The 15,396-nt window shown below is 39.4% G+C and overlaps 1 protein-coding gene across 4 annotated transcripts in view; it reads left to right on the top strand.

The window, feature by feature from the left end:
• The window catches only part of LOC125893403 (focal adhesion kinase 1-like), an 86,462-nt gene that overhangs the window by 21,988 nt on the left and 49,078 nt on the right, over window positions 1-15,396 (top strand). For 2 of the 4 annotated variants that reach the window (XM_049584062.1, XM_049584060.1), the window contains exons 3-11: window positions 5,647-5,933; window positions 6,025-6,191; window positions 10,482-10,569; window positions 10,798-10,877; window positions 11,051-11,113; window positions 11,757-11,811; window positions 12,157-12,297; window positions 12,796-12,873; window positions 14,805-14,915. In XM_049584062.1, the coding sequence (XP_049440019.1) occupies window positions 5,691-5,933; window positions 6,025-6,191; window positions 10,482-10,569; window positions 10,798-10,877; window positions 11,051-11,113; window positions 11,757-11,811; window positions 12,157-12,297; window positions 12,796-12,873; window positions 14,805-14,915 (1,026 nt within the window). In that variant the 5' untranslated portion in view covers window positions 5,647-5,690. The remainder of the gene's footprint in view (window positions 1-5,646; window positions 5,934-6,024; window positions 6,192-10,481; window positions 10,570-10,797; window positions 10,878-11,050; window positions 11,114-11,756; window positions 11,812-12,156; window positions 12,298-12,795; window positions 12,874-14,804; window positions 14,916-15,396) is intronic. The other 2 variants (XM_049584061.1, XM_049584064.1) reach the window with 1 other exon arrangement.

Raw genomic sequence — 15,396 nt, 5'->3', positions numbered from 1 at the left:
ACTTGACTTGCTGTTTTAATTTCACGCCGAAACTTCTGTTGGACTTTGAAGATGTATGCTTGATTTACAAAATGAAAGTTTTTGAAAGTAGACATAAATAAACATGGACCATTGAATGTGTTTGAATTTATGTATTTTGTGCAAGAATACAAGTTGCAGTTCTTTTGATATTGTCTGCCAGCACAGTACAATAAGACATATTCAGACTAAAGTAACATTACCTAACGTTAGCCGGCTGGCAGTTCGTTTACAAACTTTACTTTTGCTTTGATGAGTTTAAATCACATTGTATCTCCCTTGACGCACACATACTCAGTAAAGCCTGGGCTTCATTGTCGGTCCATTTGTCTGGGTTTTTCTCTTGTTTGTGTTTTGTGGTGTCTGTTGTTTACACGGCTAGTGGGTTTTTGAAAATGCCAGTTGCTGGTGCTGCACTGGCTTACGTGTTTGACCATTCAACGTACAATTACTTTACTCAAGGTTTCTGTTGTGCTGCAAGAGTATCTTCTTTGATATAGGAGCTAAAAAAGTCCCTCAAAATGGCATTTTGAGAACTACAATTGTTCCTTGTAACTGGGCCTCGAAAGTCTTTGAAAGGTACTTGAACTAAATGTTTAAAAAGCTGTGGAAACCCTGATTGGAATACTTCAATAATCAAACAGTTTGGGTTTTTTTCTTTGCATAGTCACCACAAAAAGTCAGGCCAGGTAAACTCACAGACGGCCAGCCGCTTAGGCCTTTTAGGAGTGTGGTGTGTAGTGTGGTGTACTGTGACTCTTAAAGGAATATAGCGACAACAAGAGTGCTGGTGTGTTTCAAAGTTCAGAACCCTCTCCTTTTCAAATACAGTACTGATCTTCTCCACGCTTGTTCAAAAACTCAAGTGTAATGTGAGGTGTAGTTTACAAGACTTTGTAATCTGTAGCAATTCCAACAAATACACAGCCCCGAACTGTCTCTGTCTGTTTGGGAGGCTTGAAATATTTGCAGCCATTGAAGTAACTGAGTAGTAACAATAAATAATTTGCTATTATTTTGTGCAAAGACTCAGTATAATATTGCAAGCTGTACATATTTAATGTTCTATCAGGTAGACAGGGTCAGTAGTTATTAACCAGCCAGTATTGTTACAATGAGATGATATACTGGTCTTCCTAATGGAATTATAGCAGCAGTGCACTCTTCAGGGATTGTAACAAGCCACCTAATAATCCAGTGGTATCATAGCCACAGTGGTATCATTTTAATTGGATGATGATAGTAATACTGTAAGAGGGGCATTTGTAATCTGATCTTCACTAATCTGTTGTATTAAAGCCTTGAGGGTCTGTTGAGTATGTAGCCATGCCTGTCACCATTATACACTCACCTCTATTCATCAAACCTACAGTCTGAGCTCAGTTTTAATAACAGTGCACGCAAATCTGCTGAATGTCTCCACTATTTTCAAAATGCACCTTGGTATTTAGCTAATAACCAACTGATCTCCATTTTGCTGTTTGTTTAACTGCAGATGCTCAGAAAGTAAATGCTAAATAATGTAACATAACTGAGTACAAACCTTGGCAGAGTTTTCAGTTATCCAACATGCCTCAAGGACTTTCTGCCCAGAATATGTGTTCATGAAATAACATGTAGATGTGCATTTTTATTTAAGATTAAATACTTGGACTGATAAAACCTCTGGTCAGTGTTTCGATCCAACGAGTATCTTTCTAAGATCTAAATATTTTCAGAAACATATTTTAGTGTTCTGTTTAGCTTGTAAAAAAGTGAAAAGGTTGTGACCCGGGCGTCATGTTAAAAATAGTCAAGCCAGAACGAAGCACTGCCCACTGACTGGAACAAAGTTTGTAATGTTACAGCTAAACAGTACACTAAAATATGTTATTGAAAACATTTGAGGGGAGAAATAGGCAATGCATTAACAGAATCTTGTTTCATATTTGATCAGCACTGCCTAATTTGACAATTTGAACCCAGTTCGCAAGCAGTAATTGACATGATTAACAGCTGCTTAGAGACTCCTTGTTTCTGATTGGTTTTCATGCCAATACAAGAATTGTGAAGAGATTGAGAAGCATAATTTTCACAGATTATCTACCTCTTATATTACTGTCAGGATTTATAAAAGAAAACTCTATTGTCATATTTGCTAAAACAAAAAAGTTACGTACTGTAGCTTTAAGGAAAATGTAACAAAAGACGATTGTTTCATAAAACAATCCAAGTAACAAAATGAAATTGTTATTAAAAGATTAATAATACCCAGACCTGTGTTATAACATTAAAAAAAGAAGTGACAGGCTTATGTCATAACAGTCACCAAGTTAAGCATCCAAGAAGGAAATCTTGAGCAATGCCTCTTCATAGAAACAGGATGTAATAGTGTGTATCAGACCGTGCAAGCACACACATGCGCACACATGCACACACATGCACACACACACACACCCTATTGATACAGCAAATTCTTACAGGAGAGTGCTGAGTCAAGTTATCAGATACATAATGTCCTCCTTTACACTTCTGATGCAGTCATTGTGCACGTACACACACACACACACACACACACACACACACACACACACACACACATACACACACAGGCATGCATTTCAGCGTGTGTCTTTGAAGAGGCAACTGTAGGTCAAGCTGTCAAAAGTGCTGAGCCGACTTTCCCTGGATCAGTCTCCGTATTTCTGTCTCTGTTTCTTTCTTCTTTTTTCTCCGCCTAAAGTGATCTGACCGTGACCTGAACACAACTCGGAAAAATGCTGAATGTCGTGATGTGATGTTAACAGTAGTGATTTTTATGCTTGCTACAGGCTGCTCAGAACAACAGTCAAACAACCATGGACGAGAGAAACAGCAACTGAAAACACAGTGTGGCTGTCGGTTTTATTGCCTCCATATTTAGTGGAAAAAATAAGTCATCAAATATAAATAGCCAGATTTTTGAGCCCTGAATATTCTGGTAGATGATGATGATGATGATGCAGATCACAATTTTAGACAGGCCTTTTGGAAAACTATTTAGTTGTAGATTACATCCCCAATACTGGGATTGAGCCATGAAATTAGTCAGTCACTCAGATTCACTTTACTTGTATCTCTTTTGTCACCACGTGATAGCCAGACTTCACAGTCGGCTGAAACCAGTCACTTTAGTGATGATGACTCAACAAAGCCTGCAGGGATATCCAGGAAGTGACAGTATGACACAGGAAGGAGCAGAGTGTCTTACATAAGGCCGCGTGAAGATGAACCGACAATAAAAATAACCTTTAAAGAGGACGTTTATGCTCAGGTTCCTACTTTTTTTATAGAGCATGCTTACATGCTTAAATGTTCAGAAAACATTATTTTCCTCATACTGTGTGTGCTGGAACACCTGTATTCACCCTCTGTCTTAAATGCTCCATTTTAGCGCCTGTCTTTTTAAGGAGCTGCACACATGCCGTGTCGTTATCTGCCTGGTAAACACGAGGTCGGGCGCTACTTTTGTGCCTTTTTTGAGCCAGCTTTCAAGAGCGTGGTGGCAGGTTGCTTCTGAGGTTACGAAGCAACCTTAACAAGCACCATATCATAGTCCATTTACCTGAACTCTGAGTCCACAGCTGGTCTTCTTCCAGGAGCTGTTTTCAAGTGTGTGGGCATATTTTCCATCAGACAGATAAAAAGCTCTGGCAGCTCGTCACTAAAATGAACAACTTTTTATTATTTACCACAGACTGATACTTATGGAAGAACGGAAAGATATCTGTCAGTTGATCCTCGTCACATGACATGCGATGTGCCCTTGTTGCACCCTGACATAGGCTCTTAGGAACACGTGTACGCCTTGACGACGTCTCTTGGGCATTTGAGCATGCCTGCCTCGCGTCTGCATTGAAAACAATGACTTTGAGGGCGCAAAAAAATCAGCATGTGTACGGCTTCTAATCCTCCTTCCTAAAAGAGCCACATCTGCTCTGATTGGTCATCGTTGCAGGGTCTTCTGTATCTGCATCCTTGGTGTCTCTCTGCACTGTCATGGCGACCAGGGAGTATTTGTAACTAAGCATAGTGGCACTTTCTACCCTGAAAAATCACCAATAAAAGCTTTTAAATCAAAATCTTGACAACTGGACATGTTTCAGCAGGACTTTGATCATCTACATCTACAACTAATATTACATGTTCCCCTGATGTTAGCATGTAGCTACATGTAGCACCTACAGTAGTGTGTCTGGATTATTCAGAAGCGTCTGACGCCTGAGGTTTTTGCTAACAGTGATTACTTTTATATACTGTATGTTTACCTCATTATTTGAAACCTTGACAATGTTTAATATGAACATGTGGCATTGTTACCTCATATATATGACAGAATTTTTTTTTAAAAGCACGATACACCCCCGTTTCGAGAAAGTTAATACGCGAAGATTCTGAGAAAAAAAAAAGTAAGAATCTGCAGAAGTTGATGGTTTGTGCAGCATTGTTGAGCGCTGCAGTTTGAATATTATTCCTGCTGTAGTCTTATACTTTGGTTATAGAGTAAATGTGAAATAAGCTGTTTTTTAGTCAGAATTAAACAATGGGCTACATTTTTGCTGTTTTTCAAAATTAGTCGTCTTGTGATTCTGTTCATTCATTTGTAAACCCAACATAAGAATATGTCAGTAAGAATTCATCCTGCCTTCAGGCTACAACCCGCCTACAGACACTACTTCTCAGGCTACTGCCCAACTACAGCCAGCGCCATTGAACACCAGTATGTCCAGAACAATGTACTAATCCTCCTACAGCAGACCTTAGTGTGTCAAGCCAGATTTTAGAAACCACCAGATTGTAAAGTGCAGCCTAGCAGCCATGCGACTGTTTGAGAACGGTAGAAGTCTGCCTCACAGAGACTCTGGGATGGATTGGACTTGCTGGACACTTCTATTCTACACTGCAGGTAGAATGAATGATCAGACTGGTTTACTGACGAGCTGGAGTGGCTCACTGTTAAACCTAGTGCTTGACAAGACTGAGTGCCTGGTTGATTTAGCAGTTGGATGTCCACTTCAACCCGACAGTGTTTCCCACAGGGAATTTATTTATTTAAACTCAGCTGATTTACATTTCAAGCTGTGAGTCCATTAAGGCCTCCTGAAAAACCTTGTGTCAGTGTTTTGCTGGTTTATGTTGACTCTTTACTGACTGACTGGTTGGTAGCCTCACTGACACTGTCTTTTTACAGTTATTTGTCTTGTGACATCACAGTTCGATTATCTCCATGTGGATTAGTTTTTGAGTGAAACTTGATTAGCATGAGTTCTCTTTCACGTCTCTATGATTATTAATGTAACATGTTTTGTGTCATGTCAAATGTATAGAGTGCAGTATGATTGACAGGCTGGTGGTGACTGAGAGGTTGTTTGAGTGGGTGTTTTACTATGTCAGCTGTTCTGTCAGCTGTCTGCTTAGAAGGGTTGATGAAGCAGTTTTCTTTACGTACCCTAATCACCCTTTTTTTAACCCGTCGACTGTGAAATGCGTCTTTTTTATAAGATCATTGAAGGTATTTCCAGTGAGGATACAAGACATGCTGATTACAGGTTACTTGTTAACTATAAAGTCACATCTTGACCTCTGTTCTCACCCCGCTCTCCTTTTCAGAATATGACAACCAGTTAGCCCCAGCAGCAACATCTGATAAAGACATGGCTTCGTCTTCCTACTTGGAACCCAACCTCAATCACTCGGCAGCGGGTGGTTGTGGGGTTAAATCCCGATCTGGGATACCTGGTGTTACCAGTGCTGGTACCAGCGGCTCTGCTGGAGGCCTCGAGCGGCCCTCGGGCTCCATGGACCGGGTTCTGAAGATCTTCCACTATTTTGAGACAAGTGCCGAGCCATGCACCTGGGCTAGTAATATCAGGCATGGAGATGCAACAGATGTCAGGGTGAGACACACAAACGTTTCTTACCTCTTTCTCATGCATCATCATTTCCCTGATTCTCACTTCTGTTCATAACTTCTTCCTGTTTCAACAGGGTGTTATCCAGAAGATTGCAGAGATCCACAAATTGCGCTGCGTGTCCTCTCTGGGCCTCCGTCTGACACACCTGCACTCTGATGCACTCCACTGGTTACACCCTGATTTGGGCGTGTGTCACGTCAGGGAGAAATATGAGAAACAGCACCCCCAGGAGGAGTGGAGGTAGAGTTACAACCAGATTCAATGATCACACTCACTATCTGCTCCCACTCCCACGACAAAATTTACAACCTGGGTGATCTGGACAGTTATTGAAGATTACTAAAATAATCGCTTAGTACATCATCATAGCAACATATTGTCATGCATGTTTCGTGTTGCCGTCCTGCCATTCTGTCAGACTGTTTGTGTATTTTTCTTATGCAATCCAAGAGGGTGTTGTCCGACTACTGTGTGCCTGATTACATGTGAAGCATTAATGTTGTTTTAATATCAAACAGTAAGCCAAGTGACATATCATCACTGTATTCTCCTCAGAGGCGTATAAGAGGACAACCTTTATAACAAACATGCCATCTTTCCAAATGCCCCGATGGGCTGTACAGAAGCTGCGCTTGTTGAAGCTACAAAACTGCCAACCATCAAGTGTATTTTAAAAAGCCTGCCTTACAAGCCACATATCATATGATCCCAATGAAACCACTGATGTGAACTACTGTATACAGGCAGTCAAAAACATTGGAACCAGGTATTTAATATTACTCCCTCTTATAGTCCCGGTCTTGATTTTCTTGAGATTTGAAAGTCCTCATATAAAGTGTTTCCATGTTCATTCATATCTCCCAGTTGTGAGGCATTAATAGCAAGTATGAGTAACAACTTCATGATGTTTACCTAAATTCATGTGGTCAAGGTGACTTCATTGCACAAGTACATGACTTGCATGCAGTGAGTAGTTCTTGCTGTTATTATTCATGCTCATAATCAAACTGTAATTTATTAATCTTCCCATCAATTTGATGCAGTAGCCTAATATACTGTGCAATGAATAAGGATTGATTTTCGGTCTCAGAGCAAAAGCACATTGTTCTGGGAATCCTTGGACACTGACTTGTTTTTAGGTATAACTTTAAGCTACAGTCAAAATACATTTAAAGCAACACTAAATGCAAACCAATTGAAATTCATTGAGCAAGAATTTGTGGGTTTAAAGTCATTCTGTTGAGCTGAGATGGATTCCACATTCTGTTTGTCGTTGTCTGATCTTGCGAAGTATTTTCATGCAAAGCTTGTGGCAGACATTTTGTGTTAGCCTTTTTTGGATGGTAGAGCCTACAATAGATAAATTCAGCGGGCAAATAGGAAGTTACAGTTATACTGCTGAGTTTTGCATCCCTGCCGACTCAGTGAATTGCATCCAAGCGGGACAACTTTAAGGACTTGTGTATTTCTGTAATGACTCCTGTATTTTGTACATATCAGCCTTTTTGTTATATGCCTAGATTGTAACCAGTATTTCTTGTTTTCTCATTAATTTTTCTCTCGGAAAACAGGAAATACTTTGGATGTGTATTCCCAGGGAATTCCATTTAGTCAGGATTAAACTCTGCTATGGATGATGTGCTCTGTGTGATAGAGGGAATTGAGCTGCTATTTGAAAGCAGCTCTGTCTGTTTTCAACCTACACTCAAACTATGCTGGCGCTCAGCCATCTTCAGTTGATATTGTTAACAGCTCTCCTTACAATTCAGTCCTTTGTCCTGCAGTCGATGTGTTACACCCAAAGTCATTAAAATTGAAATGAATTCAAAATGTACGAGTTGTTCACACCGCTAACATGCAGCCGAGCAGTTGTTGCAGCTTTGCCTCGGAGGGCGGCAGAGCTGCAAGCCTACAGGAGCTTCTGCTGCTGCCAAGCTATTGTTAGAACAGCAGAAGTAGCCCAGGGGATGGACTGACTCTATCTCACTCCGCTCCCGCTCCCTCGCGTGTTTCTCTTCTGTCTCGTGCGCTCGCAGTTGTTCTTTTTCACTTTGATCTTTCTCTCCATCCTTCTTTCTCTCACATCTGTGTTTTCTTTTTTATCCAGCTCCCTTTTTTCTCTCAAACACGCATCATTTTCTCTCTTCTCACACTCTCCCTTTTTTTGGTTCATTCATTATAGAACGAGGATGTTTTATTCATTTTGTCTTTAGCCTTGATTTCCTTTGTCATCTAACCACAGGCCTGTCGCATCACAGCAGCACTACTCTCCTGACCCATTTCTCTCCACTGTAGTCACTGCAATATGTCAGTCATAAAATAATATGTCACGATAAACAATGATGGCCCATCTGGGTCCTTCTGTGGCACAGTTAACTGGCAAGTGTAACAGCAGGAATCTCATTATGTTTTATGGTATTACAAGGTTATCACTTTCAGTTAGTTTACCGTCAGCAAAATATGAAATCACGTCTCGCTGTGCCACCAGACCCTTATATAGTGAGTAGAAAGAGCATCTTCCCACTTTAACACTTTATTTCAAGACCGTGTGTTGGCAAACAGCCACCCTGCTGAGGTGACTTTGAGCAGGACATGATATCTACTGCTCCATGGGTGCTATCATGTATCTAACATGTTCTTAACCCTACTGTGAAGTTGGAGCAAGAGAAATGAAGAAACTGCCCTAACTATATGGTGCGAGAAACTACTCAGGGCCGCTGTGTGTGTATGACCATACAGCAAAATGTGTGAGCTGTGTCATAACGCAAAAAATAACCATTTTCTCTTAACAGGCAAGATGGGATTCTTTTAATCAGTAACAAGTTGTGGATTCTGTGGTATCCTCTCACATAACCATGTTTGTTAACCAAGTCTTTAAAATCAGCAAGTCAGATGCACAAATACAAAATAATTAGATAAATACATCCGTGTAATGTATTTATTTGTGACACACTACCTTTGTCCAAGGGCTAAATTTGTGCTAAGCAAATACAGTGGGGGCCAGACTTCTGTAAACAAAAATAAATAAATAAAAAAGTTTAGAGCTGATTAGCGTGTCATTGTTTATTCATTTTGTATGTATCATTATTGCTATCATAAGCCATTTTTGGCTTCTAACCTCTCTTGCACAGTGTTTTTGTTAATGATCTTTTTATTAATTTTCTTATTTACAAGAACATATCAGAGTACAGATGGGGGCGGGGGCATAACAACAACAGCAACAACAACAACTATAGAAAGTAAAAAATAATAAGAAAGTTATCAAAAATAGAAAAATAAAATAAAATAAAAAATTAAGGTAAAAGAAATAATGATAAATAAACTTTAAATTCTTACTGTTTTTTTCTATACACATGTATGTGCAAAAAATAAACTAAACTAAACCAATTGTTTAATAATCTTATCCATAATTCATATAAAATAAAAATATATCCATATGAAATCATTTCATTCATTCATTCATTATCGTAACCACTTATCCTGTTAAGGGTCACAGGGGGGCTGGAGCCGATATCAGTTGACATTGGGCTAGAATAAATCATTTTAATAATAAAAAAAAAATTAAAACAAAATAGATAAACTAAATTTTACACAGGTGTAACAAGTTAGTTCCCATTCTTGCAAGAAGATATTTGCTTGGTTCTAGACTATTGAATCCGTACTTTTCACTGAGTTGACTGGGACTGTCATGGCCTTGGTGCATGTGTGTGCTTGAGAGAGAAAGACAGAAAGAGATAGGAAAACAAGGTGGAAGGTGGACTATTGCCATTTTTGTAAATTAGGCTATTACTATGCTTCCTATTCAGTGTTTTATGCATCACCACTACTCACTGATAATAAGCTGACAGATGGATTTAAAACATCTTTAATACCTGCATGATGGAACGCACATAAATGAGGGCTGGTAAATCATTCCATCATTTCACTAAGATAATTTCCATCTCAGTTGTTTTTGGGGTAGCTTCAATATAGGAAGAAACAAATGGTAGTTATCTTTAAATAGTGGCACACCTTTTTTACCTGCTCACATTTTCTGAATTGATGAATATGCTTCAGGGCCGTGTGTAGTCCATGGGCTGCCAGTTGACGATCTCTGCTGCAAGTGATGGGTTTTAAAATTCTCCAGGCTCACCTTCAAATCACTCAATATGATGTGGTCAATTTTCTGTCCTATTGTAACGTTTGACATTTTTGAAAAAGGTACATCCAACTTTTTGAAATATGTTTCAAAGTGAATGTCATATTATGTGCCAGTGAATAACACTCCATTACTTATATAAATGAGGCTCTGGGTTGTTGAGGTTTTTCATTCTCTGGTATACCTCACACTGGGCCAGAGTGTGGGGTTCAGACTGTATGGAGGTCTTTGCATGCGTCAGCTGTATGTATGAGTAAGCCTGCTCCTTCTGTCTCTGTGCCTCAGACTGGCATTGAATTTGGGTGCTGTGGGTTATTTCACTCTCTGTGTGGGTGGCTGTGTGTGTGCTGGCTGTATGGTAACTTAGCCAAAATTGTCTCTGTCGTTCTCAGGTATGAGTTGCGGATGCGGTACCTTCCCAAAGGTTACCTCAGCCATTTCTCTGAAGACAAACCCTCTCTCAACTACCTCTATCACCAGGTGAGGCAACATGGCAGCATCACATAAAAAGAAGAGACGGGAAGGTGTCCACATTATACATTAAAAAATAATAAGCGTAAGCGTCTGCTCTGCTACTTCCTTCCCACAGATAACTAAAAAGATACCTAACTGATAACACCTCATTCTACTCTCACATGCCGCTACTGTATAACTTTATCTTTTTTCAGCAGTGTTGTTATAAAATGTTTCCACACTGTGTTTCTCCAGGTGAAGAGTGACTACATGCAACATATAGCTGATCAGGTGGATCAAGATGTTGCTCTGAAACTGGGCTGTTTGGAAATTAGGTGAGAAACACGCACACATTAGTTCTTTTGCCACAAGCATGATCAACAAAATATTCTGGTCTCTCACACATACTAGACTATTTACATCACAGATGTTTTCCAGAATACCTGAGCTAAAACATCTATTGATGACTGTTTAACACTGGTTCTTCTTCTCTCTTTGAATTATACAGGAGGTTCTTCAGAGACATGCCAGGCAACGCCCTGGATAAGAAATCCAATTATGAACTACTAGAGTAAGTCTGATTCTATTTGGTCGCCACAGTGAATCACATTTAGACATGGGATGATATGAAAATTTCATGTTACGATTATCTCAGCCAAAATAATTGAGATTCACGATATTATCCCAGTAACATGCACTCAAACTTCTGGAATCACTTTACCTTACAATTTATTAAGAAACAGATATTTTTATTGTGTCACACACAGAACTCATATGTTTTTTTAGTGAACATACTTTCATGTGAAAAACAGCAACAAATTATCTTAAAAAATTGGGCTGTTCAATTGTTTAAAATGACCTCATATGTTTCAATATAAAATATCACAATGCTTGATTAAGACCTTTTGCGTTTTCTTGACGTTGCTGTGTGCCCAGCCTCTTTTTACAGAGTTTCTTTTATTGCTGGTTGTCCAGCAGTCTCTTTGGGTGCTGCTGAACATGATACTCACAATTATCCTGATAATGGAAATTCACCATGATCAGCTTACTTTGAGTGGGTTTATTTTTTCATCATGATCCGCAATAAAATCGTATGTCGTCCCATCTCTAACCACATTACCTCTAATTTAGATTTAGTGTATTTTATGACATTGTGAGATGGTAGATTTTAACTATTTAAAGATAAATGATGTGATATGATGTGTTATTCTCAGGAAAGATGTTGGTTTGAGAAGGTTCTTCCCCAAAAGCCTGCTGGACTCCCTCAAGGTGAGTCTAAACTGCTCTTAATGTAGAAACATGTCACTGTTTAAGTTTCATTGCCAGATAACAGAAGTGACAGTGGCAGAAAATTTCTGTAGGAATCCCAGTCCTGCTTCATCGGCTGAATGAGCTAATGGCTGTTTGAGTGAGCGGCTGACTGGCAGGGAGACCAACTTGATGACTGAATGGATGTCTGGCTGATTGTCTGATAATCTGATTGCCTGGAATTAAGTTAAACTTCCTGTTGTCACTCGCACTGTGCTTTGTATGTTGTACGCTTCTTGGCTCTGAACCAACTTTCTCCCAGAGAGACTTAACCCCTTACATTTTTTTTCTCTCCTACTCTATCAGGCAAAGACTCTACGTAAACAGATCCAGCAGACCTTTAAGCAGTTCGCAAACCTTAATAATGAGCAGAGCATCCACAAGTTCTTCGAGATACTCTCTCCCATCTACCGCTTCGACAAAGAGTGCTTCAAATGTGCTTTGGGGGTAGGGCAACACTCAGTTCATGAAGACAAATACTGTTATGCGTAAAGGTGAATGGTGAAATCCATTCATACATTTTCCATGCCTGAAAAATTCATACTAAGTGAGGAGGTTGAGCCTATTAGCATTCACAGGGTATAGGATGGATTGTCATCTTTAATTTAAAAGGCTTGCCAGAACCATATAAAGTGAGGTTAGCAATTTCAGTTTTAGCATTTTTTTCTACAGTCCTGCTTTATATAAATATATTGCTCCTATTATACAGTTCTCTGCAGCAATGCATTAAAACTGTCATCTACAGAACGCAAACCTTCCTCTGTCCTGGAAGGCATTTTACATCAAAAGTAGTGGAGACAGATGAGAACATTAAAATTGTTTTAAGCCATTAATAACAGATTTTTGCCAGTACTTTGTTAAGTTAATAAAGTAGATGATATCATAAGATGTGGCATCTCTTTTAATGCTGTTTGTATCTCACTGTCTTTCTCTAACCTTCTCCAGTCTAGTTGGGTAATATCAGTAGAGTTAGCTATTGGACCAGAAGAAGGAATCAGCTACCTCACAGATAAGGGCTCAATGGTGAGTATGCACTCAGACAACTCATTTCAATCAAGGTGGAACTTTGCACTCAGTCAGTCCTCAGTAAAAGTGTAGCCACATCAAAGTTCACTTCCTTTCAGATATTGTCTGATTTATGTATCTGGTCCAGCTAACAGATGATATAGCTCAGTATTTTTCATGGACTTAAGAAGGCTTTTAAGCACTACTGTACACTGCAATAGTGCTGAAAAGCCTGCATGCTTTCAACTAAAGGCTAGAGTGGCAATCCACCACACTGCCCTCTACTGGTTCACCTCTTCAGTAGACAGATTTTCTCTTGTCTTCCTACTTGCCCAAGTTTAAACAAATCTTGAAATGCCAGTGGTCAGGTAGTCTTTATTACAAACAGCGTTCCCAGGGGGCCTTGAAATCCTTGAAGGTTTGCTAATTTGAGAGGGAAAAAAAATCCAAGGTCTTCAAAAAGTTTTTAAAATAGACATAAATAGATGTAGATCATTGCAAGTGCTTGAATTTATATATTTTGTGCAAAAATAGAAATGATCTGCCTCCTATTGCTCAACCTAAAGAATATATCGTTTTGATTTGCTCTTAGAGACACACATACTCAACCATCACTCCCAGCAGCACAATTGAGAAGTCTTCACACATTCAAGCCTCTTTCTCTCTCTCTCTTTTATTGTTGCCTGTGAGATTGTGTAAAGCTTGTTAGTTCTCACTGAATACAAATTCTCTTGATCTTCGTCTCAAACTATGTTGCATTGGTTGCTTGAATTATCAGGGAATTGGGCGTGGAAAGTCTTTGAAAAGACCTTGAATTTAATGTTTAGGAAGGTGTGGCGACCCTACCCTATACAAAACAGATAATGTGTTCTCTATGTGGTATCACCATGTGATGTGGTAAGGAAATCTACACAGCTGCCTAAAGGCTACAGTTTTTCTGAAAATAACTTTGTGTCATATTCACAGAAACTGTCATTATATTCTGAAAGAAGTGCATGAGACAATTAATTCCCTCCTCCTCTTTCCACCTCTTTGTAATGGCATGCCCAACAATCGATCATGGTGTACCAAAAGTTACCAATCAGAGCCGAGAAGTTTCTTACGCAGCTGTCAGTCATGTCAGAAACTGCTTGTGAACTGTAGTCAAACTGTCAAACTTGGCAGCGTTATTTCTCGCTTTAAATGTGTTCAGAAACATATTTTAGTGTACTGTTTTTGCTGTAAAATTACAGTGTTTGTGACCCAACCGCCACATTGGTAATAGCTGACCGAAGTACGAAGCACCACACACCGGCTGCCCTGGCTTTCTCATTTTACAGCTAAACAGTACACTAAAATATGTTTCTGAAAACAATAGGCAATGCAGTAAGAGAATCTTGATTCATATTTGATCAGTGCTGCCTAGTTTGATAGTTTGACCGAAGTTCACATTGACATGATTGACGGCTAAATTAGATTAAATTAAAAGCCTTATTTTTCATAAAAGTTAACCACTGTAGTTTTGAGGAGGTGCTGGCTGCAGGGCCAACTCAAAATGCATGAAATGTCTGCACACCTGTAACTCCAGTGTTTAAATTAAGTTATTCAATTTCAAGTTAATGATGACAGACTGTCTGTCAAAATGTCTACAATTAATTTAATAAGTCGATCATGGAGCGTGTCCCATTTGGCCTTCATAAACGCATTAAAATTCACTCTTGGTGACATTGTTCTTCTTGTGCTCCGTGTGAAAAGACTGCGATTCCTGTGACTGGCATTGTTGTATGTAAAAATAGAAATACATGACTAACTAGTACCATGGAAAAAATGTCTCAACCCTGTGCTTTCTTGCATGAAAGATCTACAGTTCTTTGAAAAGCTCATTTCCACTAAGCTGAATAAAGGGCACCAACATATACAGTAGGTTATACATGGTTTTTAATATGTCTGTGTGTCTGTCTTTGTTTCAGCAGCCCACACACTTAGCTAATTTTAACCAGGTTCAGTCCATCCAGTACTCTGCTCTGGAAGAGAAGGACAGGAAAGGCATGCTGCAGCTAAACGTAGCAGGAGCTCCAGAGGTGAAAACACACACACACACACACACTTGGCATATTACTCTCATGGCATTTCCATTGTGGAGTGGTTCTTCATTAAACATTACTTATTGCCTGTGGTTTGCATATTAGGTTTGCTGTTACACTTAATGCTATATTAAAATTTGTAATGAACATCGTATTTTAAGTTGTAGTAACAAACAGTCTGAAGTAAAAACATAAAAAGATGTACGGGGGAAAAAAGGAACAGCACACTGGAGGGTGAAGGCGGGTGTTGCCATCTGCACTTGAGTGTCGGCGTGAGTGTGTCTGTCGAGAGTGGGTATGTGTTCGCAGCAGGCCCTACTAGCGGAAAAGCATGTGTGCATCAGAGTATCTGTGTAGGGATGTGTGTGTGTGTGTGTGTGTAAGACTGAGCGTGTGTATATGTGCGCTGGTAGAAGACGTTATCCCTAATAAAGCTCTCATTGTGTCACTGTGAAGCATTGCTCTGTCCCACTAATCC

This window comes from Epinephelus fuscoguttatus, linkage group LG8 (assembly GCF_011397635.1).
Source record: "Epinephelus fuscoguttatus linkage group LG8, E.fuscoguttatus.final_Chr_v1".
In the NCBI taxonomy this organism is placed as follows: Eukaryota; Metazoa; Chordata; class Actinopteri; order Perciformes; family Serranidae; genus Epinephelus; species Epinephelus fuscoguttatus.
The sequence above is the reverse complement of the archived record's forward strand: the minus strand, read 5'-3'. Positions and strand labels throughout refer to the sequence as shown.